This window comes from Echiichthys vipera, assembly GCF_963691815.1.
Source record: "Echiichthys vipera genome assembly, chromosome: 17".
Classification (NCBI taxonomy): Eukaryota; Metazoa; Chordata; class Actinopteri; order Perciformes; family Trachinidae; genus Echiichthys; species Echiichthys vipera.
In genome coordinates this window covers 23,950,726-23,975,876 of record NC_139842.1, presented here as the reverse complement: position 1 = coordinate 23,975,876, position 25,151 = coordinate 23,950,726, and the positions used below count along the sequence as shown (strand labels likewise).

The window sequence follows — 25,151 nt, the reverse complement described above, 5'->3', positions numbered from 1 at the left end:
TGTGCTCAGTTGAACCCTTTCTGCTAATTTTCTCTGATATGGACAAGCGTAACAAATAAAAGTGCGCCCGGTCCTCTCTGGGGATACTTATCATTTTCCCTTTTTTCAATGAATACAGGAGAAGAAATTGTTGGAAGAGAGGATCTCTGAGTTCACCACAAACCTATCAGAGGAGGAGGAGAAATCTAAGAGCCTGCAGAAACTCAAGACCAAACATGAGGCCATGATCACAGACCTGGAAGGTAGGAAGAGAACATGAAGGGGACAAACAGTCACTTACATGATAACCATTATAGATCCCACATGTTAGTTTCCTTTGGCATCTTTTTTCCCTCTCTATAATCTAATATTTGTTCTTTTTTTCCTGTCAGACCGCCTGCGCAGGGAGGAGAAGCAGCGCCAGGAGCTGGAAAAGAACCGACGCAAGCTGGATGGCGACTTCAATGAGATACACGACCAGATTGCCGAGCTGCAGGCCCAGATTGCCGAGCTCCGTGCCCAACTAGCCAAGAAGGAGGAAGAGCTCCAGGCAGCTCTGGCCAGGTCTGTGTGGGACTCTCCTGCTCATTGTTTTTAGTTTTGCCAATGTTACCAATGTTTAGTTTTGCAGGTTATTGAAATCAACTGGAAGGTTCTCCAACCCCCTACTTCATACACTCATTTTTTCTGAACTGTTGCTCCCTTAAGGATCGAGGAGGAGGCGGCGCAGAAGAACCTGGCTCAGAAAAAGATCCGTGAGATGGAGGCTCAGCTCTCTGAACTGCAGGAGGATTTGGAGCTGGAGAGGCAGGCCCGCACTAAGGCAGAGAAACACCGCAGGGACCTGGGAGAAGAGCTGGAGGCCCTCAAGACTGAGCTAGAGGACACTCTGGACTCCACCGCTGCTCAGCAAGAACTCAGGTAGAGCTACTGGTCAAGAAACGGCTGCAACAGTTAAAGTAATGCCATGTAACAGGATGGACAGAGCTTTCCGTCTGGAAATCTTGACACCAGGAGATTAACCTCTGCTCACCTTTCTCAGGGCCAAGCGAGAGACAGAGGTGACACACCTTAAAAAGACTCTGGATGAAGAGGCCAAGGTCCATGAACATCAGCTTGTGGAGATGAGGCAGAAACACGGCCAGGCCTTCGACGAGCTCAATGAGCAGCTGGAGCAGGCGAAGAGGGTGAATAATTTTCAGAGCCCTTTATCCAACTGCTTTGATTTCTCCTTAACTCGCATTTGTTTTTTCGAAGCATTAATGCTTGTCCTTCGCCGCAGAACAAAGTGTCCATGGAGAAGGCCAAGCAGGCTCTGGAGTCTGAGAGGAACGAGCTAGCCATCGAGATACAGACACTGATGCAGGGGAAGGGAGACTCAGAACATCGCAGGAAGAAGGCTGAAGCCCAGGTCCAGGAGCTGCAGCTCAAACATTCAGAAAGTGAGCGCCAGAGGCTGGAGCAGGCCGAGAAACTGGCAAAAGTGCAGGTAAAGCTCTTTGTTTGCTCCTATTCATGTCTGTGGTCAGTAAACGATTACTTTTAACATTGCCTTAATCTGATGTCCATATATATAAACTGAACACCAAATAGATGATGTGTTGTTTCACTTCTGTGGTTCATTTATTGTCTTTTGTCCACAGGCTGAACTGGACAATGTTAACGTCCTGCTGAGTGATGTGGAGGGCAAGTCCATCAAGGCAACTAAAGACTTCTCTTCTGTGGAGTCCCAGCTGCGGGATGCTCAGGTACACAGACGAACCTCCTGCATGTTCACTGATATCAGGACTCTGAGTTTTATTTTGTTGAAAATCTGCAGAGGTATTCTGCACCCACAGATTCCGTGTGGCCCTGGTGTTAACTCAGCTACGGTCTAAAACTTAATAAACCTTTCCTTTGCTTCAGATGCTTTAGCAAAGTTTCCATACATCTGAAGCTGCTGCAGCCAGCCTTGAACAGTTGTGGTCAGAGTGCATATATGGCCTGCAGCTCGTTAAGGGCAATTAAGACAAAGCATTGCAACATTTTTTATTAAAAGGGCTGTAGCCTAGAAAATAGTCATAGTTGAAGTCTTCTTTATGTTCTCCAAAAACACCTGTAAGTAACACCGCGTTATCGGCTCTACTCTCTTTGTGGCCATATGTGGTATAAAGATGATTAATTCACGTTATTGAAAGTACCATTTCAATTGTGCTGTGAATATAATCCTTTCCAGGTCTTTAATGCTCCTAACAAGGAAGAAACCTATATTTGTAAATATTTAAATATAGACATGTTTTAAGATTATTATGTGTCTGATGGAGAAGGATAAGATGTCATTTTAAGAATTACTTTCTCAAACATCCAGAATCTTTTGTATATGTAAATATTAATTTCAAAAGCTTATCTACTGGACACAAGAAGTCTACTGTATCACTGTAGAGTCCATTCTCCATGTGTGTGCACACTGGAGGTTTAGAGTTTCCACAACACATTCACATATCACAAGTCTGGATACTAGTTGTGATCCAATATGAAACCTGTAAAGTCCTGCTCATATTCATTTAAATCTCAGATTAAAGGTGGGAACAGATGAATGTGAAAGTGCCCAATAATTATCCTGCAGTGAAGGTCAAACATCCAAACTCGTAACATACCGTAGATGTCTTTTGTTTATTGGGTGGAGGGAAACTTAACACAATTATTGCTTAAAATGTGTCATGATTGATTAGGAAAATTGCTTCCATTTGAGATATTAAAATGGCCAATCATCAAATGTCCTATTACATATGAATGAGCTTTACATGCCCATGTTTACAACAGGAATTACTCCAGGAAGAGACACGGCAGAAACTGTCCAACAGCACACGTCTGCGTCAGCTGGAGGATGACCAGAACAACCTTAGAGAGCAGCTGGAGGAAGAAGAAGAAGCTAAAAGAAATGTAGAGAAGCAGCTGCAAACGGTTCAAGCTCAGGTAAGAAGAAACGCATCAACATGCCCCTCAGTGAGACGTTCACAGCAGTGGCTTAGAAACGGATTGAGGTGGCAGCTAACAAATGATAGATTGACTCATTTGAACTGCTGCTGCCTCATCTGGGATGTTTGTCGCAGCACAGGTCTACCTCACAGCAGTGAATGTTTGAGTGACACCACCTCTTTTTCTTTTAGCTTCTTGAAATGAAGAAGAAGGTGGAGCAGGATGCAGGTTGTCTGGAGACTGCTGAGGAGGGGAAGAAGAGACTTCAAAGGGACCTGGAGGCATCAAGCCTGCGCCTGGAGGAGAAATGTTCTGCCTATGAGAAGTTGGACAAAACCAAGACAAGACTCCAGCAAGAGTTGGACGACCTGCTGGTAGACCAGGACCACCTCCGACAGATCGTCTCCAACCTGGAGAAGAAGCAGAAGAAGTTTGACCAGGTGTGTGTGTGTGAGAGAGAGAGAGTGTGTGTGTGTGTAAAGCCTGTGTGAAAGACTTCTTTAATCTTTACAGACTTGACAAGTTAGAACTGAGATTTGACACGGTCACCCTGACTTTCTCCAGATGCTGGCAGAGGAGAAGACCATTTCTGCCCGCTACGCAGAGGAGCGTGACCGAGCTGAAGCCGAGGCCCGTGAGAAGGACACTCGGGCACTGGCTTTAACTCGTGAGCTGGACTCTCTGATGGACATCAAGGATGAACTGGACCGCAACAACAAACTGCTGCGCGCCGAAATGGAGGACCTGGTGTCCTCTAAGGATGATGCTGGCAAGAATGTAAGTCTGGAAAGTGTTTTCAGAGGTGCGTTTGTGACGTGTGCGTTCACACTGCCTCATGATGAAACCTTCCTCCCTGTAGGTCCATGAGCTCGAGAAGGCTAAACGTGCCACGGAGCAGCAGCTGGAGGAGGCCAAGACTCAGGTGGAGGAGCTGGAGGACGAGCTGCAGGCCACAGAGGATGCCAAGCTGCGTCTGGAGGTCAACATGCAGGCCCTGAAGGCCCAGTATGAGAGAGACCTGGCAGGACGTGACGAGATGGGCGAGGAGAAGAAGAGGGCACTGGTCAAACAGGTACGAATAGGATAGATGGAAACCAATCGTATGTATATGTTAACGGTTTTCTGCGAGACTGTGAGACAATCTGTGTATAATATCTTTTAGTATCTATACTAACAGTTTGGTTACAGACAAAATTACCCTTTTAATCTGTACTTCTGCAGCTCTATCAACTTATTATCCTACATCAGTGTTCTTATTCTCTGTGCTTATAGCAGGGTTCTTACAGGGGCTAGAAAACCTTGAATACCCAGTTCTCTATAATAAATTGCTCTTTAGAAACACTGGACATAATGTAAGTCAGTGCTCGTTTATGCGCCTTGACAATCATTTGAAAATGAGCTTGAAATTAATGGAGATAAATTAGAAATGGTCTTACACTGTGTCCTTACTGTATGTGAGGTAAGCGAGCACTGGCAACAAAATCAGTTTTACTACTTGCGTTTGTTTGTGATGGAGGATTCGAGTGACGCTGACACAGCTGGTGCACGAGAAGTGTAGCATATTTTACAGCTTGTTTCGCACATTGAGGACTCAGTATGGAGGGAGAGCATGTGACGCAAAAGTCATGCTTGCTTGCTTATACGGTGTTATACATTGGTGCTTTTTAAATGGCTGCTGCGATAGATTCATGAGACCTGATTTAGATGGATTAAAGTAACTAATTTGAAATAAACATGACTTGACTATTATTAAAGCAAATTGAATTTAAATTGTTTACCTTAAAACCTTCTATGGGCATGGACATTAACACTGCTTAGAGGGTGTAAGCATGCAGGTGCAGTTTCTTGGTTGTGGGTAATGGGACCTAGCTGAAATCCTGAAATTAAAAATAGCACGCACATCCAAAAAAATAAGCACTGGGTGCTGGACAGAAAAGTAGTACAAGGTATGAACAGTGAGTCCGCACACCAGAGCCTGCTCCTCATAGCGGTTAATGCTGTATCACACCATGTAACCCACCCAGCACTTTATCAGACATGAAACAAAGTGGGTAGACACACCATAGGTCATGTGATCAATCATCTTAAAGTGCAAACATGAAAATACAAATATGAAAAAATTAATCGATATACAAACTCACACCAAAATGTATCATACCAAGATATTTAAAGTACAACCATCATTCACAGTACAAAAGTCATGTAGGTAAGAAAAGGCCTGCAGAGCCTAAAGCATAACCTAAACTAACTGAATGTACATGCCTGGGACATCAGGAAATATAGGGCGAAACTTTTAAATATAGATGGGCCCCTACCACTATAAAAAGTTATGTTATTTCTGTTATGTTGATTTTTCTATGTTAATATTTCATTGTTTATCCCTGATTTACACCAGTGTAGAGTAAAATGTTAAACATACACACGTGGCTGAAATCCAACATGCATCCATCAGGTGCGGGAGATGGAGATGGAGCTGGAGGATGAGAGGAAGCAGCGCTCTGCAGCCGTGGCCTCTCGCAAGAAGCTGGAGCTGGACCTGAAGGAGCTGGAGGCAGGCATCGACATGGCCAACAAGAACCGTGATGACGCCCTGAAACAGCTGAAGAAACTCCAAGTGAGTCGGTCGTTGACATCCCAAATGCTACGTCCACTTCAACTCACTGAAGTGTTTAAATACCAGCCATGACTCCGTTTGACCGACTCCTCTGACTCTGCAGGCCCAGATGAAGGACCTTCTCCGGGAGCTGGAGGATACTCGCATGTCCAGAGAGGAGATCCTCGCTCAGAGCAAGGAGACGGAGAAGAAGCTGAAGGGCATGGAGGCAGACATGATCCAGATGCAGGAGGTGGGCACTCACACCTCTCACACTCTCTATTCTATTGCCCTGCTTCTGTTGCTTACTGAAACGTCTCGCTCTTTTCTCATTCGTCGCTGTGCAGGAGTTGGCAGCTGCAGAGCGCGTGAAGAGACAGGCCCAGCAGGAGAGGGACGAACTGCAGGATGAGATTAACAACCAGGCCACCAAGAAGTAAGCCATCCATTTAACGTTGTAAAAGAGCAAAACTGTTCGTTGTGCGCATCACCTGTTGTTGACCACTTCTGTGCCTCCTTCCCACCTTAATTCAATCTACCTCTCAGTGCTCAGGCTGCAGAGGAGAGGAGACGGCTGGAGGCTCGTATTGCTCAGCTGGAGGAAGAGCTGGAGGAGGAACAGTGCAACACTGAGCTGACCAACGACCGGCTGAAGAAATCAGTGCTGCAGGTCTGTGGACCCATGAGTATACAGAAGCTCATATTGGTGCAGAAGAAACATTGAGTGTTTGTGGTATGAAAATGGTTGGATTTTAATTGGTGACTCAACATAGCGATCAAATCCCAGCCGTATTAAGGTGCGTCTGTTCAACTGTGTCCATTTAGACTGACCAGATGAATGTGGAGCTGGCAGCAGAGCGCAGTACTTGTCAGCGTGTGGAAGGGGCTCGGTGCCAGCTGGAGCGTCAGAACAAGGAGCTGAAACTGAAGCTGCAGGAGCTGGAGGGAACCGTCAAGTCCAAGTACAAGGCCAATATGGCCGCCCTGGAGTCAAAGATCGCTCAGCTGGAGGAACAGCTGGACATGGAGACCAGGTGAGAGCTTCTGACATGGCATCTATTCTGTGTTTCTTACTTAAATAAGGGATAGTTGGTTTGTTTTCTGAAGGCTTGGAAAAGTTAAATGGATATTGAGTTCTAATAATTAATGAATGAATTAAAACTTAGCACATGTTTATCTCAAACTTCCATGATGCAGATGTTCAGGTTGCATCAGCAGGGATATTAAAGTACATTTACTCTAGTAATGTATTTAAGTACAACTTCTAGGCACTTGTACTTGAGTATTTCCATTTGAAGCTCCTAGTTTATTTCACTATATTATTTCAGAGGGAAACCGTACCTGATTTGACAGCTTTAGTTACTGGCCAAATTACCATTCTTATGTATTGCTCATATTCTCTGTACATAACAGATTGACAGTTCAAACTACCCATACATAAAGTGACATTTGGAAACGATATCTGTCCAAGCCCGTCTTATCAGTTAGTTAGGCTGACATACCTTTTTGTCATTTCATTTTGATGCTCCGTTCTCTTTGCCATGACTTCCGCCGGTGATGGTTAATGTTCCCGGTACCGCTCTACTATGTCACCGTATTTGCTTTAAAACGACTCCCAATCTGTGTTTTTTGCCGCTGTTACAGCCTTATACTCGTGTTACTTTCAGAAACAGCTCCATCTTGTCATCTGTCCAACAAATAAATCTCTGCTGTGACTTTAGGGCACACTCACACTGTCCATTCGTACCGTGCCCCGTGCTTTAGGGTGATTGTGCCTGCTCCCTCTTCCCCTGCGCCCCAGGCCCACTTGTACTCAGATTAGTTTGAGTGACTTTTTTTGAACATTTAATATGACCAAATCTGAAGTAAACACTCCACCTCCGCATCAGACCACCGCCGATTGTTCAGCGGCATCTTTTTAAATGTCCGCCGCGGGGAACAGTTGTATATAAATAGACATTAGGACCGCCATCAATGCTCGCGCTCGTACATGCGCACAAGCTTGTGCCCGTACATGTGCATCCGTGCTCTTTCAACTGGGCCGCAAGTGTGCCGTGCATTGGCGCGGAACAGTTGTACTAACACTGGTCAAACGAACTAGACTTTAGTGTGGGCACGGTACGAATGGACAGTGTGAGTGCTCCCTTAGACAACATTAGATAATCTTCTTCCTGTCTACACCGGCACAGACATGCCCAGTGTATGTGAATGGTTCCGCATGCTCAAACGCTTGTGTGGACTGAGCATGTGGGACCTTTCATTGAGGCTGTGTTTGTTTTGATACGCTGTTTTAGAAAGAAATGTGTGGATATCCTTTCTGTTAATACTTCAAGTACATAAGTGTTACTTTTCAATGCAGGTCTTTGTGTAAAAAGTCATTATAAATTACAGAGGATCAGGGGGCTTAAAGTTCTCAGGCACCATGCTTGATTTCAGGCATAAAGCAGTTTCAAATTCATATAATACTTAATTCATATACACGTTTACTGCGGGGAAACTTTTTAGGCTCGCAAATAGTTTCTTACTTTAACCCCTGGTCTCTAAAGTACTTCCTCCTCCACCAGGTAACACTAGCCTACAGTATATGACATTATGCTTTGAGTCTGACCAATGTTGTGCTCTTGACTTAGGGAGAGGCAGGGTGCCACCAAGCTAGTGAGGCGCACCGAGAAGAAACTGAAGGAAGTCATCCTGCAGGTGGATGACGAGAGACGCAACACGGAGCAGTACAAGGACCAGGTCAGGCCAGCTCACCGCTGTCAGGATGATAACTGTTGCATCATTGCAGCATGCATCTGGGAGAATGGATATCTCTGCTTTCTTTTTTTGTACGCCTAACTCCATCCGTGTCCAATTGCAGGTCGACAAGTTGAACTCTCGTATGAAGCAGCTGAAGCGTCAGCTGGAGGAGGCTGAGGAAGAGGCTCAGAGAGCCAACGCCAACCGAAGGAAACTGCAGAGGGAGCTGGAGGACGCTACGGAGTCGGCAGATGTCATGAACCGTGAGGTTACCACCCTCAAGAACAAGCTCAGGTGGGAGAAGTAGCGCTGAGTCCCAGTAGCTTTCATTGTTATCCAGTACTCTACACAGATGGTTGTAGCACTTAGGGTTGGGAATCAGAACTCAATACTTTACTAAAATATCCCAGGACCAAGTAGTATCCACGCTTCTCCCGTCAAACCATACCTGCATGTCATGCTTCATGTACCCAAATATAGAAGGACAATCACAGCAAGCATTCTTCCATTTAATGCAAAGTGTGATTGGGCCACTACCACGGCAGCTAGCACCCATACGGTCTGTGGTGTGGTGAAGTCCAGCAATGTGTATTTGACGCGGTGGCAATTCAGCGTGCCGAGATGCAACCAAAACACTTAAAAACATGGCTAAACTACACGCCTTTGATGTGTGATAAAATGAATGTATATAATGCAGAATGATTATTTCAAACAAAGTACTGAAGTGTATTGGTATCTATCACTTCCATCAAACCAAACTCTGAAGAGGTTTCTGACAAAACCCTAAATGTTCTGTAGTTTAACTCTAATCGCTTCTTTTTTCTATCTATCTGTTTTAGGCGCGGCGACTTCCCCTTCCCCATGCGCCGCACCGTTCCCCGCAGCGGCATCGAAAGTGACGAGGAGAGTGAGCCCAAGAGCGAGGCCGCCCCCGAGCCCAAGCCCGAATGAACAGCCACGGAGCCAAACGACTCCTTAGAACCGCATCACAAATAGGCCGGTCCACATTCACATATGAGCACACACACATTACTGCACCCACTGAACGGAGAGGAACCCAAAAACATGAGCGTTGTCGAAACTAGAGACGGGGATTCGACCGATTCCTCCGAGTTTAGTCCTGTGACAGTCCGATCCCTTTAACATTGACAATCTATGCATTCTTAACACACTTTCACACATACAGAAGCCAGTAAACTCGGACAATCACCATGCTGACAAAACCCACGTTATTTTTTGGGCCAAATTTTTTCGTTTGCTTCATTTTTTCATTCTCTGGGAACAATAATAACAAAAAAGGTGATATTTTTGTAAGGAAACATTCCAATTATGATAGTCCTGATTAGGATCTATTTTTCTAATTGAAGAAAGAGAAAACAAAGAAAGAAGTATACATTAATGAAGACCGATTACTGGAAGGGGACCAAAGTAATATCTCGATCTATAGAATTGTATTTTATGCAGAAGTTTTTATAATGGTTAAGAATGGAAGTGCTTCATGTTTTATTATGCTCGCGCTCTCGCTTCAATTTATAATGAAGGTTTATATGCGGAAATGTATTCTATCAATTTAGCTGCAGTTAGTACTCGTGACTATGCTTTTGGGCTTACTATAATACACACATGTTTTCTTGTGGAAACATTAAAATTGGAGGAAGATTCCAAGTAACAGAATTGGAGACTCATTGACGCGGAAGGAAGGCATTTGATTGTGACTGTGCTGAAATTAAATTTTGCACTGAGATGAAGAAGAAAAAAAAAACACTTTGGCCTAGACATTCTAAACCACTGCATTTGTGTGTTTCATTGAACCGTTGACGGAGAAACGTTGAAGTTTTGGAAAGAGCGCGCACATGCTCATTTAGCAAGTGCGTAGAGCGCCAACGCACACTAAAGGCCTTAAATGCAGCTGAATCCTATCGGGCAGGGATTGTTGGCTTTTTTTTTTCCTGGATACGCATTGATTTTTACATTTATCAATATCAGTGTTTTTGTTTATGTTCAAGGTGAAGTTTAAACGGGGTGGCGGGGTAGTCTTTTAATCACAGCACACACTGTATTCTCAGAGCACAGCTTGTCGAGGGAGTAGCTGAGGTTGTTGAAAAAAGCAAAGGTGGACTCGGAGGTATGGACGTACTCTTAACCTGTGTACACTATACTGTGGCCGAGTCAACATGTGGCCGGGTATTGAGCGGATGTGTCGTCCGGAACAGTTCTGCACAGATACAAGCTCTTTGTGTCGGGACGGTAGAGAGCCCTCACAGGCTGTGCTCGGGGGCTGCTTTCGGCTCACACTGCTGGGAAGTGGGAGGAATGTGCTGTTACTGAAGAATAACAGCTCACAGATAAGAGGGTCACACTTAAAAAAAGACAAGCAAATGAAATCCAAAAAAAAGAAGAAAAAAAAACAGCATCTCGATTCTTTTATAATGTTCGTCCGTCTGCACCTCTGGAATGGAAATCATGTTGTGAAATGTTGGTATTATTGCAATTAAAGAGGCTTTCTAAACTGCTACATGTTGTCTGCCCGAGTGTTTATCCGAAGCTCACATTGGTGGTTCTTTTTCATGTCAAGTCTGAGAGAGAACAGGGTTAAAAGGTTCAGTAAAGTCAGGTTTGAAGTGTAACACTGGACTCCTCTGCGGCCCAAGTGGTTGTTTATGACATCTGTGCTACCACCAGCAGAGGGCAGTCAGGGTTTTGTGTAAGAACCGATCCGCACAGCAAGTCAGAACCGGTTTCTCCCTAAAGTGAGTAAAAGTTACTAAACAAGGATGGGAACCTTTGGGTGAGGACTCTGTTTAAAAGTGCTTTGACTTGCACTCTTCTTTTATAGGACAGCCTTTAGTTTCACACGTGTTTTCAGGAAATGACTAACTTACACAAGCGACTTAACAATAATTAGTTTTCAGGAGGTTCTTTTCTGTTACTACGACTAGAAATATGTCATGTGGATAGAACAGGGTATTTAATATACATGTCAGTGGTTAAAAGTAACTATATTTACTCTGGGAAAACTTATTTCTATTTTCTACTTCGCTGGAATTCAGGGAATAATGCACGTTTTGCTACATTGAGTCCTAATTATGTATAAATATTAAAGCAGTAGTCAAATACTAAGTATTTATGTTCTACATGTAAATAAAACAAACATTGCACGAGGAATATACAATACTATAGGATAGTAACCCTTTTGAGTACTCATGCTGCCTTCACGTGCTATGGAAAAGATGGTCCTTTCCAACTACCAGTGCGTTGTGTTCAAGTGCTTTTGTTGTCGTAGTGAAATTAAACATGTCGGACCCACAGATCCTGACCTGTTACTTGGGGAAAACCATTTTAGACTAAGTCATCAGCTACAGTAAGAAGATAATTTATCAAAACACAAACGATAAATAAAAGGCTGTATTTTTTTTCATAGATCATGAATATTAGATTTTTAAAGGACAACAGAGGAAGCTAATATTTCTGTTTTAGCTACATAAGCTTGGTCTAAAACTGTGTTGTAATAAAGTAGCCTAGGCCTGCATACATACATACTCCGCCATGTCGTAAAGGTCAAAGGTTAACTCATCTCAGCATACCGTGTATCAAAATATTCCACGAGCTCCTGAGTGGAAATTACCACGCGAGGGGGTATTAATGTGCAATTTTCACGTAAGATTTTGGTATTTACCATATTTTCCATAGGACGTGAAGGCTCCATCATTCTGAGTCTTTGGGGTTGATCAAATGTATTTATTTAATCTCACCTTTGGTACAAGAATTATCAATCTCCCATTTTTGTATTCCGTACCACCGAGTGAACAGAATACAAAAAATAGTAATAATTGTAAATGTAAACGTAAAAAAATACACTTGTATTCTGCCTGAATTGGGTTACGAGAAGGTGTAATAGGCAAGTTTTTGGATCAATATGCGCAACTGTATTTATTTTGGTAGTGCTCTTTTAATATGAACATTACGGCTGTTTGACCAATCAGAAGTCAGCAGCTCCTGGATGGGCGGGGCTTTGTCACAGTTACGACACGACAGAGTCACCGAGCAGGAACCGGTCAGTTTGATTTGTTCCACCCCAGAACCGCCCTCCTGCGGCGGGTGGACTCCAGGTGTGTCAGCGCTCCAGTTGTCCCAGTCGGTCGGAAGGATTTACGCTGACGTTACGTTTAGTTTCGTGTCCCCGACGGAGAGAAAACTCGACTGCGACAAAACAGTAACAGCGCGAGCACGCCGTCCAGTCAGAGGAAGAGGAAGGAGAGCAGGTGTTTGAATCTGCCAAACAACCTTTTATGTTTCACTCACCGTGTCCTTTATATGTGTTTATTGAACACTTTTAGAAAATGAAAGGACTATGGTCGTAGCAACCCAACAGCGTTGTCAGCGTCTCCCATACTGCAGAACACCTGAGGAGGGTAAGCTACTGAAGCACACCGCTCAAGTATTTGAATGCTGTTTGTTTGATAAAAAATGGCTTATCCCGACACTACATATGACATATAGTAGTGGAACATTCCAGCAGCCCTGTCAGAATATTCATAATCACAGGTGATGAGCACTAAAATACAGCACACCTGATTTTTCTGACTGCTTCCTGTTGGTTGAAGTGGTTCCGCTGCATGTTCTGAATGTGTGGTCAGGTGATACTGGTGTTAGAAGGTTGTTAGGTAATGGACTACACTCAGCGGCCACTTTATTAGGCACACCCAGTGCTTAATAAAGAGTCAGTGTGGTCTTCTGCTGCTGTTCCCTCTCTGTAGAAAGCAGGTGGTGTTGTGTGTTCACAGATGTTGGAACCAGTGGAGATTTGAGTTCCTGTTGCCTTTCGATCAGCTCCTACCAGTGTGGCCATTCTCCTCTGACCTCAGGCTAAAACAAGGCGTTTGCACCCACAGCACTGCCGCTCACTGGATCTTTTCTCTTTTCCGGATCATTCTCTGTAAACCCTAGAGATGGTTGTGTGTGAAAGTCCCAGTAGATCAGCAGTTTGTGAAACACTCAGAGCAGCCCGTCTGGCACCAACAACCATGCCACGTTCAAAGTCACTTCAGTCACCTTTCTTCCCCGTTCTGATGTTGCTTTGAACAGCAGCACATCCTCTTCACCATGTCTACATGCCTAAATGCAGTGAGATGCTGCCATGTGATTGGCTGATTAGAAATTTGCGCTAACAAGCAGTTGGACAGGTCCTAATAAAGTGGCCGGAGAGAGCACGTCTGCTTTATGTACACATTTGATCACAGCAGAATATCGGTTTCTACATGCAGTCTAACTAAACCCTAACCAAAGTGCAGGTATGTGATTTAAACACACACACACACACACACACACACACACACACACACACACACACACACACACACACACACACACACACACACACACACACACACACACACACACACACACACACACACACACACACACACACACACAGGACTATCAAATCCATCCTAATATGTAGCACAACTGCCTTTGGTTGGTTAATGGGTAGCTGTGTGTTTGGTGGTCACAAATTGGAAACACAGTGTTGGTCAGGTGATCTCTCTCTCTATCTCTTTGTGTGTGTGTGTGTGTGAGTGCTCCTTCATTAAACTGTTAGAGTTCCTCTGTATGCCCAGACTGTTGTTTAACAGGCTGACTCTCATTTTTCCTCTTCAGTGGTGTGCAAACGTTCAGAGAGGACAGCAGCAGAGTGACACATCAACAAAACAAGAGCATTGTGTGTCCAATAAACGTAGTGATCATCCTGAAGAAGTATGGAACTGTCACTGGTGAGTTTTTTTATTCAGCTGATATTGGTCTTAAGAGGTTTTATCTTTATCCTTCTTTGGTTTGTAAGAATGTTCTTGTGTTCTATGAAACTAACTGAGGTCAGGGCATCCTACTTGACCAACGACACCATTCTCACACACTGATGACCTATTTTACGCTCCTTATTCTGACCAGACAGACAGGGAGTCCAGAGGTGGGTGTAGAGCTGCAGTGAGATAAAGTGTGAGAACAGGTGGGAGGTTGGCGGGTTGTTAAACGTAGGGAGGCACATGTTACATCACAGTTGAACAATATACCAAGGGTGAACAGGAGTTCACTTTTCAGTGTATGGCACAGTGTACATGCTGTGAAAATAGAAAATTCCAAAGGTTTGTTTAACCTGTGGGGATAATATTTTGTAAAAATAAACTTGCTGCACTTTAATGTTTAACACTTGAAATGGAATTCCTGTTAATTTGAAAGATATAACATATATATTACAAATCAGTATATTTATATCTATATGGTTTTAACATCTTCAACCGCTTGTCCCTGTTGGGGTCGGGGGGGGGGGGGGGGGCTGGAGTTGATCCCAGCTGTCATCGGGCGTGAGGCGGGTACACCCTGGACAGGACGCCAGTCTATCGCAGGGCACATAGAGACGAACAGAGACAGACAACCATTCAAGTCATCAATTACCCAAACACGTGCATGTTTTTAGATGGTGGGAGGAAACTGGAGTGCCCGGAGAAAACTCACGCAGACACGGGGAGAACATGCAAACTCCACACAGAAAGGCCCCCAGTCGGGATGCGAAAATTAGGAAGACAATTCTAAAAGTGTAATTCCGGCGCAAAATCATCTCATTGTCTTTTTTGGCACTTACACTCATTAAATAAGCCATCGAGACAGTTTTTTTCATGTCACAACTAACGGAGAAATCGCAGAGAGTAGCTTAACACTCGCTGACAGCCGGACGTGGCTAACACTGATTAGCTCGGGGCAGTACGGTGAAGGCATTAAAACTTCTTTTTTAACCACTAATACTGCTCAAAATAACAGCAAACCTCTGCAGCAGCATGAGAAGAGTCCCTACACAGAAAACAAAGCACCAATGGGCTCCTTCCTTTGGGATTGACTTTGCTAATCCACTTGAATGGACTTTACTATGAGAGGAGCTGGTACAGGGGCCAGTAGGTAAGTCTTTAAAACACTCTTTTAATAAACTCTGGGTTCACTAACTACGTTGTTGGTGCTTTGTTTTCTGTGTAGAGACTCTTCTCATGCTGCTGCAGAGGTTTGCTGTTATTTTGAGCAGTATTAGTGGTTAAAAAAGACGCTTTAATGCGTTCACCGTACTGCCCCGAGCTAATCAGTGTTAGCCACATCCGGCTGTTAGCGACTCTACTGGATTTCTCAGTTTATAGTTGTTACACAAAAAAAACTGTCTCGATGGCTCATTTGATGCATGTAAGTGCCAAAAAAAACCATGAGATGATTTCGCGCCGGAATTTCACTTTAAGGCACGCCTCATGCTGCCTTCCACATAAAAGAATGATCACAGTTACTTCCCCACAGTGAGGCACTCAGCCTGGAAATGAAACACTGGTATCAGACCAGTTCTCAGTATAAGTCCAGGTATCTGCATCACTATCAGGACTGAACCTGGGGCCCAGGTGGTCTCTTTCTCTTCCCCCACTTCTTTCATCCACACGTCCTCTCTCCTTGTGTCTGTCTATAAGGCCCACCCAGCTATCAAAGCCTTCATGTGTGGCTCCGTCAGCGGGACCTGCTCCACGCTGCTCTTCCAGCCTCTCGACTTGGTCAAGACCCGTCTGCAGACTTTGCAGAGTAGCATGCAGCCTGGGTGAGTCTGTGAGAGACACGCACATGCACATGCACATGCACATGCACATGCACATGCACATGCACACACACAGTTATCAGTAGCTTGCATCACAGGTTGTCTTGCCCTATCACTTCCAAAAACGTCTATATTGACTGTGTGAAAACAATAGAAAGTTAATCTCAGCTAACAGAGGCCCCACGTGTAAGCAGGACTCATTATTTACCATTGAGTTGATCTGAATGTTGTCTTTCAGTTCGAGCAGAGTGGGGATGATGACGGTGCTCCTGAGCGTGGTGCGGACAGAGAGGCTGCTGGGACTATGGAAAGGAATTTCCCCGGTTAGAAGAGCTTTATTCTGTCTTCTCTCGGCATCCATGTCTTACTGAAAGCTTCTTGTGTGTGTAAAAATGGTCACAAAATATCCAGCTTCAGATTTTCCCCTCTATCTGACTCCGTCCTCTCACCCATCTGCTCCTCCAGTCCTTTGCTCGGACCATCCCAGGGGTGGGGATCTACTTCAGCACCTACTACTCTCTGAAGCAGCACTTCTTCCAGGGAAGCAGCCCGGGGGCCTTGGGAGCCGGGCTGCTGGGAGGCGGGGCCCGGACAGTGGCAGGTGTCTTCATGCTGCCGGTCACTGTCATCAAGACACGCTTTGAAGTAAGCACAGGCACACGTTTCTTTTTTGTCTGATGTGTCCTTTTTTTTGTCTCGCAGCCCTGTCAGATGAGCTCATGCACCCCCCTCCCCCCCATCAACTCCCAAATGTGTTTATTATAACTGCTTTTAAACTAGTTGCTAATTTACACTATTCATCACATAAAAGTGGGTATGTTGCAGTCTTTATTCATAACTTTAAACTTCCCGAGTTTCCATTTCAAGTATCCATTCATTGCTAATTAATTTCACACACTCTGAATTGTAACATGTTACGTTGAGGTATTATTGTTTGACTCGGTACAAATCGGTTTAAAGAGTGTAAACCAGACACGCAGTGATCCAAATGCCATAAAAGTGTGTTTTTAGTTTTGTGTGCACGCTAACCAAAACTAAGTGTGTGTGTTTTTGTGTTTCAGTGCGGCAGGTACAGTTACGGGAGTGTGACCGGGGCTCTGCGCAGCGTGTGTCGGACTGAAGGTCCTGCAGCTCTGTTCTCTGGCCTGATGGCCACTCTCCTCAGAGATGTTCCTTTCTCTGGTATCTACGTCATGTTCTACTGCCAGACCAAGGCCGCTTTGCCAAAAGGTGAGTGTTGGTATGTTGTCTTTAAATGCCATCAACATGCGAGGGGCTGCAGATGAAAATGAGCCTGAAGGGATAAATCTGGCACGTTTACATGTTGGACTAAAGTGCTCACGTTTAAGTGTAATCCTGGGGTAAAATCATCCCAGGGTCTTTTTCAGCACTTGTGTACATCAAATAAGCCATTGTGACAGTTTTTTTTGTGAAACAACTATTAACGGAGAAATCCCAGAGAGTTGCTAACAGCCGGACATGGCTAACAGTGATTAGCTCGGGGCAGTACGGTGAAGGCATTAAAGCGTCTTTTTTAACCACTAATACTGCTCAAAATAACAGCAAACCTCTGCAGCAGCATGAGAGGAGTCCCTACACAGAAAACAAAGCACCAATGGGCTCCTTCCTTTGGGATTGACTTTGCTAATCCACTTGAATGGACTTTACTATGAGAGGAGCTGGTACAGGGGCCAGTAGGTAAGTCTTTAAAACACTCTTTTAATAAACTCTGGGTTCACTAACTACGTTGTTGGTGCTTTGTTTTCTGTGTAAGGACTCTTCTCATGCTGCTGCAGAGGTTTGCTGTTATTTTGAACAGTATTAGTGGTTAAAAAAGACATTTTAATGCCTTCACCATACTGCCCCGAGCTAATCAGTGTTAGCCACATCCGGCTGCTAGTAACTCTCTGGGATTTCTCTGTTAATAGTTTATACACAAAAAAAACCTGTCTCGATGGCAAGTGTTGAAAAAGAACATGGGATGATTTTACGCCGGAATTTCTCTTTAATTCATCTGCATCATCCGTTCTTACATGAAAATAAACAGCAGCGTGAAAATATATTTACAATTAAATTACAATTGTAGGACACAAATAACGGCAACTGTTGGTCTTGTTTAGGCTCTAGTGTTTTTTTTCAAGATGAATATTTGACCTACTGTTTTCCTCCTCCAAGAAATCAGCACGTCTTCCTCCGCCCCCCTGGCTAACTTCAGCTGTGGGATCCTGGCGGGGATATTGGCCTCCCTGATCACCCAGCCTGCTGATGTGGTTAAAACACACGTCCAAGTCAATCCACAGCTGAGGACAGCAGAGGCTATCAGATACATCTATATGGTAACTAGCTCACTCCTCTTTTAATTAGTGGAGAACATGTTTCCTGCTTTATTATCTCGCTGTTTGTGATGTTAAGGCGAGCACGAGTTGCATTTTGGTCAGATTTTAATACCTGACTCGATGTCTACATCTTGTCCTCTCTCTCAGGAACACAGACTCCAGGGGTTCTTCAGAGGGGCAGTACCAAGAGCACTGAGGAGGACCATGATGGCCGCCATGGCATGGACAGTGTATGAGCAGATGATGGCCCGTTTTGGGCTGAAGTCCTGAAGGGGAGAGTTAATGAGAAGCTCATGAAAGGAATAAAGAGCTCAAAGTCAAGTCACAGAGGGAAGACAGTAATGTGGACAGAAAGCTGCTGCTGGTGGAGATGACGCTGTTTTGCTCGTACAAGAAAGACTTTGGATGACTTCAAACACTTTGTGGCAATAAGAGCTGCACACGGGGGAACGGAGATGCGTACTCTTGTTGCCTAAATGACTAACACGCACATCCCAGGGGACATGTGGAGACTTTGCTCCCTGAAATGTGCTTTGCTGGCTAATGGCTGAAGTTCAGAATCCGATTTTTTTTGTCCCATGCTTAAAATATTTCAATAACACAGACACGCTATGATGTTCTGTATTGCACATCAAGTTGTTAAAAATTCCGATCTTTAGTGAGTATTTGGACGTTTTTGACATGCCTCAGAGGAAATTCCTGTGTATCTGGATCTTTATGTGACTGCAGTCATCATTACTCAAGGCAGTGTCCCAGACACAGCTCAGGCTTCTGTAATGCACTTTAACCCATGCAGATCTGTCTCATGCACAGTGTTAAACATGGGGAGGCCCTTAAATGCCTTTCCAATAACATCATGTTATTTATATTCTGATATTTTTTTTGTAAAACAAAATAATAATGCTTGCAGTATTTACTCAGTACATTCACCTGCCTTAAAATGTAATAATGTCCGAAGTGTACTTTCAAAGATGTTTATTATTGTTCTGCTTTTTAAAGGATGTTTAAGTAAATAAAGCATTGACAATATATCTGCGTGGAACAGGATTCTTGATGTAGCCATTTTCATATTCAGAGTTAATGATCCAACAGAAAGTGACAGGCTCAGATTAGCGCCTGAAGTCAGTCTGACCTCTGAGATACTGTAGTCTCTCATGATAAGTGAAGCTTTGGCCCGGGCTGTGCCAGGCTCACTGTGACACGGTTAATGTGCACCTAATTTCAACATGTCTGTGTCTGTAACTGTGCGCACAAGCAGGAAAAAGCTGCACATACATCAGATACTTTTGCTTATCTTTAGTTATTGGTCAGATTGCAGTGGTTGAAATGAAAAAAAATCCATTATATAACATAAAGGAGTAATACCAGAATGGATAATCCGTTCCTTTAAAAATAAATGCATCTGAACTGTGGGATGTGCACTTTTTTCATTTATCTCATCTCATCTCATCTTCAGCCTCTTATCCGGGATCGGGTCTCGGGGGCAGCAGCTCCAGCAGGGGACCCCAAACTTCCCTTTCCCGGGCCACATTAACCAGCTCTAACTGGGGGATCCTGAGGCGTTCCCAGGCCAGTGTGGAGATCTAATCTCTCCACCTGGTCCTGGGTCTTCCCCGAGGCCTCCTCCCAGCTGGACGTGCCTGGAACACCTCCCTAGGGAGGCGCCCAGGGTTCATCCTTACTAGATGATCCTGAACCACCTCAACGCAAAGGAGCAGCGGCTCTACTCCGAGTTCCTCACGGATGGCTGAACTTCTCCCCCTCTCTCTAAGGGAGACTCCAGCCACCCTCCTGAGAAAACCTATGTACAGAATATAAAACTGCGACTGGCTCATCTGTGGTATAAAACTATCACAAGCAAAATATTACAGAACAATAAAGAAATATTGCTCAGCATATTGCTGCAGACTGCCAGAGCATAAAGGCCAAAGACTTATCACAGCGCTGTGAGACGGAGATAAGCAGCAGAGGGGAGTGGTGACATGATATCAAATAGGAAATAAGGACAAGGAGGGTAGAACTGTTGTAAACTCTTTATGGTTAGCTATCTGCTGGAAAAGATAAATGAATAATAACCAATTATTAAAGATCAGCTCCTTAGAGAAACATGTGTGTTCCAAAGTGTAAAGTCAGTTCTCTGAATTAGTTGTTTTGTCTCTAAATATTTATTTGCAGATGCATTAACTCCTCTTTTCTGAGAATAGTTTGGGATAAATTATCTTTGTCTTTTAGACTGCACATGACAGTTCACCTCTCATCTCTGTCACATTTCAACCAACTGGATACCACTGCGTCCCGTCCATTGAGTTGTTCCACTGTTGACAGGCAAATACACATCATGCAAATAAACACGTTATTTATTGGATTTGAGGAGCTGACAGGGTGACGTTCACTTTTTAAAATGTTATATGATTTCTCAGGACTGACTGATTGATAAGAATTATCTTTATGTTTGGTTCGTTTTGTTTTACTTCTGTCTTTGTGATATATTTTGGGGATATGTAAGGTGACCTTGGGTGTCACGAAAGGTGTGTTGCATCCTCAAGCAGACATGGCTTCATCTCTTCCATTTGGTAACTTTTATTCACCTCAGTCCTCAGTTATAGTGGTTTTACACCAAGAAAGCTTTATTTTGATTTGATTTATGTTTATGCTTATTGTTACTCTGATCCTTTCCCACCTTTGTATTGAAACTGTTGCACAATCATTTCCCTTGGGATAAATAAAGCTTCTTGAATCTTGAAAGAAAACTGGACTGCACCTCAGCACAAAACAAGGGCTTGAAAAACACACCCTGACTCACTGTAACTGTCCTTCTCCCCACAGTGCACATTAATGACATCACTTCTGAACTCTGACCTCCACTAAGTGACATTCATCAGGATTATATTTGGCATATGAACAAAATCAAAATATGACGGAAAACAAAGAATAGCTCCTGCTTAATCAGATTCAATCTATTTCAGCGTACTGTCATTTAAATAATGAATATACCAATTACCAAATAATTCTAGGTCCCAACAGGTGCCCATAGATAAAATATATTATTATTATTATTACTAATTATGGAGCACAGTTTGAATGGCTGAATCTAAAATGGCAGGCAGGCTCCCAACATAAATATGCTATGAGGTACTTTATGGTAAGTGACCAAAAGTGACCAAAAGTGTTGAGAACTCAGATTTGACCCAGAAAACAACTCCAAAAACACCCCACTCATCCCACGCTCCTTCTGTTTTAAACTCCAATGTCCTTGACTAAAACAAATTGCCTCACTGTGGACAAATAAAGCTATTGACGGATTAACTGACAGACATCCACTCAAACCACAGTGTTTTTTAATCAACACATCATTATCCTTTAACCCATCTGCCTGCGTGTCTGCGCAGCGTCCCACCATGATTGTCTTGGGCGTAACTGATGTCTATGGTGTCCTTTCAGAATTACATTTTCACAAACTTTCTGCTGTTTAATTGAAATAATATCTCAACTCGTTGTGACATTGTGTACACGCTGTGTCCCCTTTGCCCGGAACTCTTTATCTCCAGCAAATACGGTTGCGACACAGGTCACTCTTTCACCGAGAAGTCAGTGTCTCAGCATTGTCTTAATATGGTCTTTCCATCTCCATTGTCTTAATATGGGATACCACCCGACCTGTGGTTACCTCTGCTCCCGTCATCATGGCACATGGCTTACAGCGCCGCCCCGTGGTGGTGAACTCACAGAACTACATCCGCCCCATTCACAATAACCGGCCAATCACAGGCTCGGAAACGTAGTATTTATACTACGTCATTTCCTCCCAGCGCCCTCTTTTTCACCGTGTGGTCAGATTTCCATACGGCGTTGTTTCGTGGTGAGTTTTTAAATGTCGTTTTTTTTGGTAATAAACATTTAAAGGACGGGTGAAAGGCGGAGTAATGCTAGAGTACACATAAGCCACTGTACACAGCGGCACAAGCACGACCTAGCACCTCTTTATCGTCTCATATTAGACCAGAGTAGATAGTGCTAATGTCAGAGCTAACATGCTAGCCGTTGACACGCGCTCCTGCCGTAGTGTTCCCCTCGCGCCTGACTCCAAATACTTATTACACATTATGGTCACAGCTTTCCAAAATAAAATACGAATACTACTCTGTCATTAGAGGTGTGCGAATGCGATGAAGCGGGCGCACTGGTTTTACAGCTGGGTTTACTCTCTTAAAGGCCGGATATGGAGCCGGATGGTTTTCGTTTAGCTTTCTCTGCTAGCATCTTAAGCTAATAATAATTAGTGTTCCAAGTACGTCCTTTTTTAAATATGGTTATGTTGTACCCTACTGGATTTCACTGTTTTGTTTATATTGTGTGTACTTGGATTTGCGTTGTTAAAGCACTTATTTTAAAGGTGCTGTATTTATTATTATTATCATCATCCTGTATCCTCTAGTGCCCTGTTGTTGTGTCGCCTGATAGGCTTCACGTTTTGGCCGAATCAATGAAGTAAATCTTGATGCTTGTGTAGTTTGTGATGCACCGTATAATTAAACTGTCGACATGACCAACCTCCACTGTTGTCTGACCAATGCTGTTCGTCTTTTCCTAGCTCTCCCATCAATCGTTACGCAGGGAAAGCGGTCACGATGTCCGGAGGTCTAGATGTCCTTCAAATGAAGGAGGAGGATGTGCTGAAGTTCCTGGCGGCAGCAACCCATCTGGGAGGAACCAACTTGGACTTCCAGATGGACCAGTATGTCTACAAGAGAAAAAGTGACGGTGAGAGTTGGAACATGGCCTGTGACAAGATGGACTGATAAATTAGGACAAATCTGTTATTTTTCTCTCTGCACCTTAGTTATTCTTACAAGTTTTTAATGTCAGTGAAGTAAAGTGTTCTCTAATGCCCTGGGGTTCTCCCCAATCTCCAGGTGTGTACATCATTAACCTGAAGAAGACCTGGGAGAAGCTGCTGTTGGCGGCCAGGGCCATTGTTGCCATTGAAAACCCAGCTGATGTGTGCGTCATCTCATCCAGGAACACTGGACAGGTAAAGATAAACAATGATGTGATGTCTTAAGATTGTCCTGTTAAAAGCTAGTGACAGTCACTTTTCACATTGGGACATTAATACTTTAACTATGATACGCACACTGTTAAAGCCGGGCGCTGATGTCAGTGTTCAGGTGTCGGAAGTGTGCAAGAGTGAGCTGGCCGGGTTTTCGCTAACACCATTAGGACTGCTGTCCCATGACTGGGGTTTGATAGTGACCTGAGCCACAGTTCAAGTTGTCGATAATAATAATCAAAATCCAACAGATCTTGAGTATAACATGTTCTTTTATGGCCACTCTAGAGAGCAGTCCTGAAGTTTGCCTCTGCCACCGGCGCCACCACTTTCCACGGTCGGTTCACCCCTGGTACATTCACCAATCAGATCCAAGCAGCTTTCAGGGAGCCACGTCTCCTGATTGTGACTGACCCTCGTGCTGACCATCAGCCACTGACTGAGGCTTCTTACGTCAACATCCCCACCATTGCCCTGTGCAACACCGACTCCCCACTGAGATATGTGGACATCGCCATTCCTTGTAACAATAAGGTGAGAGAAAAATAATAAAATGATCAAAGCATATACTGACCAACTCTAATGTTTTGTTTTTTGTTGATACTTTGTAAATTCTTGCACACCGTTAGAGCCCGGCGCTGTCTTGTCTGTGCAGTGCGGGGTGTAGGACGTGTGCTAAATAAAAGTGCTTGGCCTTTACCTTCCTCTCTGAACTATACAGGGGGATGAGGTTTAGGTCTTGCCACACAGTGTATGTTTTGTCTCTGGATATTATGAAACGTACAAGGTAAAAACACTTTTACTGTGGTAATCCTAAACCAATCTGTCTGTGATACAGGGTCACCACTCTGTTGGTCTGATGTGGTGGATGTTGGCCAGGGAGGTTCTCAGGATGAGGGGAACCATCTCCAGGGAGCACCCATGGGAGGTCATGCCAGATCTGTACTTCTACAGGGATCCTGAAGAGGTAAGACAAATGCAGTGTACCTTGAGAAATGTATGATGGCTTGAGATTGCGGTGGGTAATGGCGCCTGAAGCACAGTTGCACATTCTAATGAACATTATCCAATGCAGATTGAGAAGGAGGAGCAGGCTGCAGCGGAGAAGGCTGTTGGAAAGGAGGAGTTCCAGGGTGAATGGAGCGCCCCTGCAGCTGAGTTCGCCCAGCCTGAGGTGGCTGACTGGTCCGAGGGTGTTGCTGTGCCATCTGTGCCCATCCAACAGTTCCCTGCAGGTAAGATCACTGGTTTAGATTTATTTTTTTCCTCACACCTGACAATACTTCCATTTAATGGGTAATTTATTTGACACGTAACTTTTTCTTTTACTTTGTAGCGGCTGCCCCAGCTGTAAAGACAGGTGAAGTATTTCTGCTTTCAAATTTATAATGACCTGAACATTTAAGTGTTTTGACCTCAATACTAAATCAACTCTGTTTCCCCTGCAGAGGACTGGAGTACTCAGCCTGCCACGGAGGACTGGTCTACCGCCCCCACTGCCCAGGCATCTGAGTGGGGTGGCGCTGCTGCTGATTGGTCTTAAATTGACGATGGCAATAAAGCAAATGGTGTTTTCACACTTGACTTGTTGTTCTGTTGATTAATTTGACATTGGCTGAAGGTCATGGTTGAACTGTAATGTTGTCTTGTCAACATTGATGACGGCTAATGACGCTGTGATAAAGACAGGAACGTTTTACACTTGCAACGATGAATCCTGGTACTGTAAATACTCTAATGTAACTGCATTCAGCACACCAAATTCATCACTGCTTATAATCACTTTTTGTGAGAATCTAATGTATTTTGGCAGTCTTCTGCACACAAACACCATGTGACTGGTAACATTTAAAATGGGAATTGAACAGTTTGCACTTGTAA

At 44.0% G+C, this 25,151-nt stretch overlaps 3 protein-coding genes across 4 annotated transcripts in view; all 3 read left to right on the top strand.

Moving 5' to 3' along the window:
• LOC310960283 (myosin-9-like) overlaps positions 1–10,784 on the top strand; it is a 37,531-nt gene extending 26,747 nt beyond the window's left edge. For both annotated transcript variants that reach the window (XM_083931941.1, XM_083931940.1), the window contains 18 exons: positions 119–242; positions 372–543; positions 688–900; positions 1,022–1,166; positions 1,262–1,468; positions 1,623–1,727; positions 2,782–2,934; positions 3,129–3,377; positions 3,502–3,714; positions 3,797–4,009; positions 5,390–5,551; positions 5,655–5,783; positions 5,878–5,966; positions 6,077–6,200; positions 6,356–6,564; positions 8,161–8,269; positions 8,391–8,563; positions 9,109–10,784. In XM_083931941.1, coding sequence (XP_083788067.1) covers positions 119–242; positions 372–543; positions 688–900; positions 1,022–1,166; positions 1,262–1,468; positions 1,623–1,727; positions 2,782–2,934; positions 3,129–3,377; positions 3,502–3,714; positions 3,797–4,009; positions 5,390–5,551; positions 5,655–5,783; positions 5,878–5,966; positions 6,077–6,200; positions 6,356–6,564; positions 8,161–8,269; positions 8,391–8,563; positions 9,109–9,220 — 2,901 coding nt within the window. In that variant the 3' untranslated portion in view covers positions 9,221–10,784. The remainder of the gene's footprint in view (positions 1–118; positions 243–371; positions 544–687; positions 901–1,021; positions 1,167–1,261; positions 1,469–1,622; positions 1,728–2,781; positions 2,935–3,128; positions 3,378–3,501; positions 3,715–3,796; positions 4,010–5,389; positions 5,552–5,654; positions 5,784–5,877; positions 5,967–6,076; positions 6,201–6,355; positions 6,565–8,160; positions 8,270–8,390; positions 8,564–9,108) is intronic.
• Positions 10,785–12,589: 1,805 nt separating this feature from the next.
• LOC310959405 (mitochondrial glycine transporter A-like) lies at positions 12,590–19,067 on the top strand. The gene is made up of 8 exons (XM_083930735.1): positions 12,590–12,681; positions 13,928–14,040; positions 15,763–15,887; positions 16,123–16,207; positions 16,350–16,529; positions 16,946–17,114; positions 18,060–18,220; positions 18,368–19,067. The coding sequence occupies exons 2-8, from the start codon at positions 14,026–14,028 to the stop codon at positions 18,488–18,490; spliced, it is 858 nt and encodes a 285-aa protein (XP_083786861.1). The 5' UTR covers positions 12,590–12,681; positions 13,928–14,025; the 3' UTR covers positions 18,491–19,067.
• Positions 19,068–22,026: 2,959 nt separating this feature from the next.
• On the top strand, positions 22,027–24,854 carry rpsa (ribosomal protein SA). Its single transcript, XM_083930713.1, has 8 exons — positions 22,027–22,079; positions 22,812–22,981; positions 23,134–23,252; positions 23,559–23,804; positions 24,109–24,237; positions 24,346–24,505; positions 24,607–24,630; positions 24,719–24,854. Exons 2-8 carry the CDS (start codon positions 22,849–22,851, stop codon positions 24,811–24,813), a joined length of 906 nt encoding a protein of 301 aa, XP_083786839.1. The 5' UTR covers positions 22,027–22,079; positions 22,812–22,848; the 3' UTR covers positions 24,814–24,854.
• The last annotated feature ends 297 nt before the right edge of the window (positions 24,855–25,151 follow it).

What these genes read in the sequence shown, in the direction of transcription:
- LOC310959405 (XM_083930735.1), top strand. An exon ending in TATGGAAAGGAATTTCCCCG is followed by an intron (nt 16,208 to 16,349) that starts GTTAGAAGAGCT and finishes CTGCTCCTCCAG; the next exon opens with TCCTTTGCTCGGACCATCCC. An exon ending in CTATCAGATACATCTATATG is followed by an intron (nt 18,221 to 18,367) that starts GTAACTAGCTCA and finishes CCTCTCTCTCAG; the next exon opens with GAACACAGACTCCAGGGGTT.
- rpsa (XM_083930713.1), top strand. Translation starts at nt 22,849, where the DNA reads ATGTCCGGAGGTCTAGATGTCCTTCAAATGAAGGAGGAGGATGTGCTG. An exon ending in CTACAAGAGAAAAAGTGACG is followed by an intron (nt 22,982 to 23,133) that starts GTGAGAGTTGGA and finishes CCCAATCTCCAG; the next exon opens with GTGTGTACATCATTAACCTG. An exon ending in CCATTCCTTGTAACAATAAG is followed by an intron (nt 23,805 to 24,108) that starts GTGAGAGAAAAA and finishes TCTGTGATACAG; the next exon opens with GGTCACCACTCTGTTGGTCT.